General features: G+C 35.0%; 1 protein-coding gene across 1 annotated transcript; it reads left to right on the forward strand.

Annotated features, from left to right (window-relative positions):
* Window positions 1–217: 217 nt before the first annotated feature.
* LOC107743149 (EF-hand domain-containing family member B-like) lies at window positions 218–690 on the forward strand (the record flags this gene model as incomplete). Its single annotated transcript, XM_016556272.1, has 2 exons — window positions 218–399; window positions 505–690. Coding segments are annotated over 2 exons (329 nt in total), but the record flags the coding sequence as incomplete, so codon positions are not given.
* Window positions 691–836: the final 146 nt, after the last annotated feature.

Consider the following 836-nt stretch of genomic DNA (forward strand, 5'->3'; position numbering starts at 1 on the left):
ATACTATATGATAAAATATGAAATATAATACTCAACAAAATACTCGCATGCAAACTATATATATTTTATCTAAAGGTTCAATATACCGTTCCATTTAAAAACAAAAAAAATTATATTATTTCATATGTCAGGCTTTGCAGGGTTAAAATTACACAACTAGAAAATGAAACTTAAAGTACTATTTTATAAGTTTCTTCTGATTGCTTCTCTTTCATAGATGATCACACATACGGAGTACCAACTGTACGGGCCGATCTACCTGCTCCTCGTATCAAACGTGTCAGCGACAGGACAAACTACGGAGACGAAGCAACAGCACATAATCTGCTGCACCCCCCTCTGCATTCCCTCTACGGAGTCCATGAAAAAGAGTTTTTTAGTCCTCGCACTAAAGATGAGGTGAGTTTCGGATGACGGTCATGTTGCATTATGATTTAAAGTGATTTTAGGCTGTCCAAACAATTATTACAAATAGTCTAAAGATGTATTGCCTTTCACTCATAGATTGCACAGATATTCCAAAAAGTGGGTCTCAACGTTGCTGAGAAGACGTTTGAAGAGGCCTGGAAGTTGGCGTCCATGAGACATCCTGCTGGTGATGTATGTGTGGAAAGCTTTCGAAATGTGCTTGGTGAACTACGGGCAAATTAAACACAACATTTGAGTATTTTAATTTAATTTTATTTATAATCCACCGTTAAATAAAGACTTGCATTAAAAAGTGTGTTCCTTAAGGAATTAGTTTCAACTTGCAAGCAATGCTTGGTGACACCCAGTGTTATTTTAGTATCATTTCCATTATAGTTTTTATTTATCTTTGGAATTACTTTTTATTT

Source organism: Sinocyclocheilus rhinocerous, unplaced genomic scaffold, assembly GCF_001515625.1.
Source record: "Sinocyclocheilus rhinocerous isolate Xijiao unplaced genomic scaffold, SAMN03320098_v1.1 scaffold41904, whole genome shotgun sequence".
Classification (NCBI taxonomy): domain Eukaryota; kingdom Metazoa; phylum Chordata; class Actinopteri; order Cypriniformes; family Cyprinidae; genus Sinocyclocheilus; species Sinocyclocheilus rhinocerous.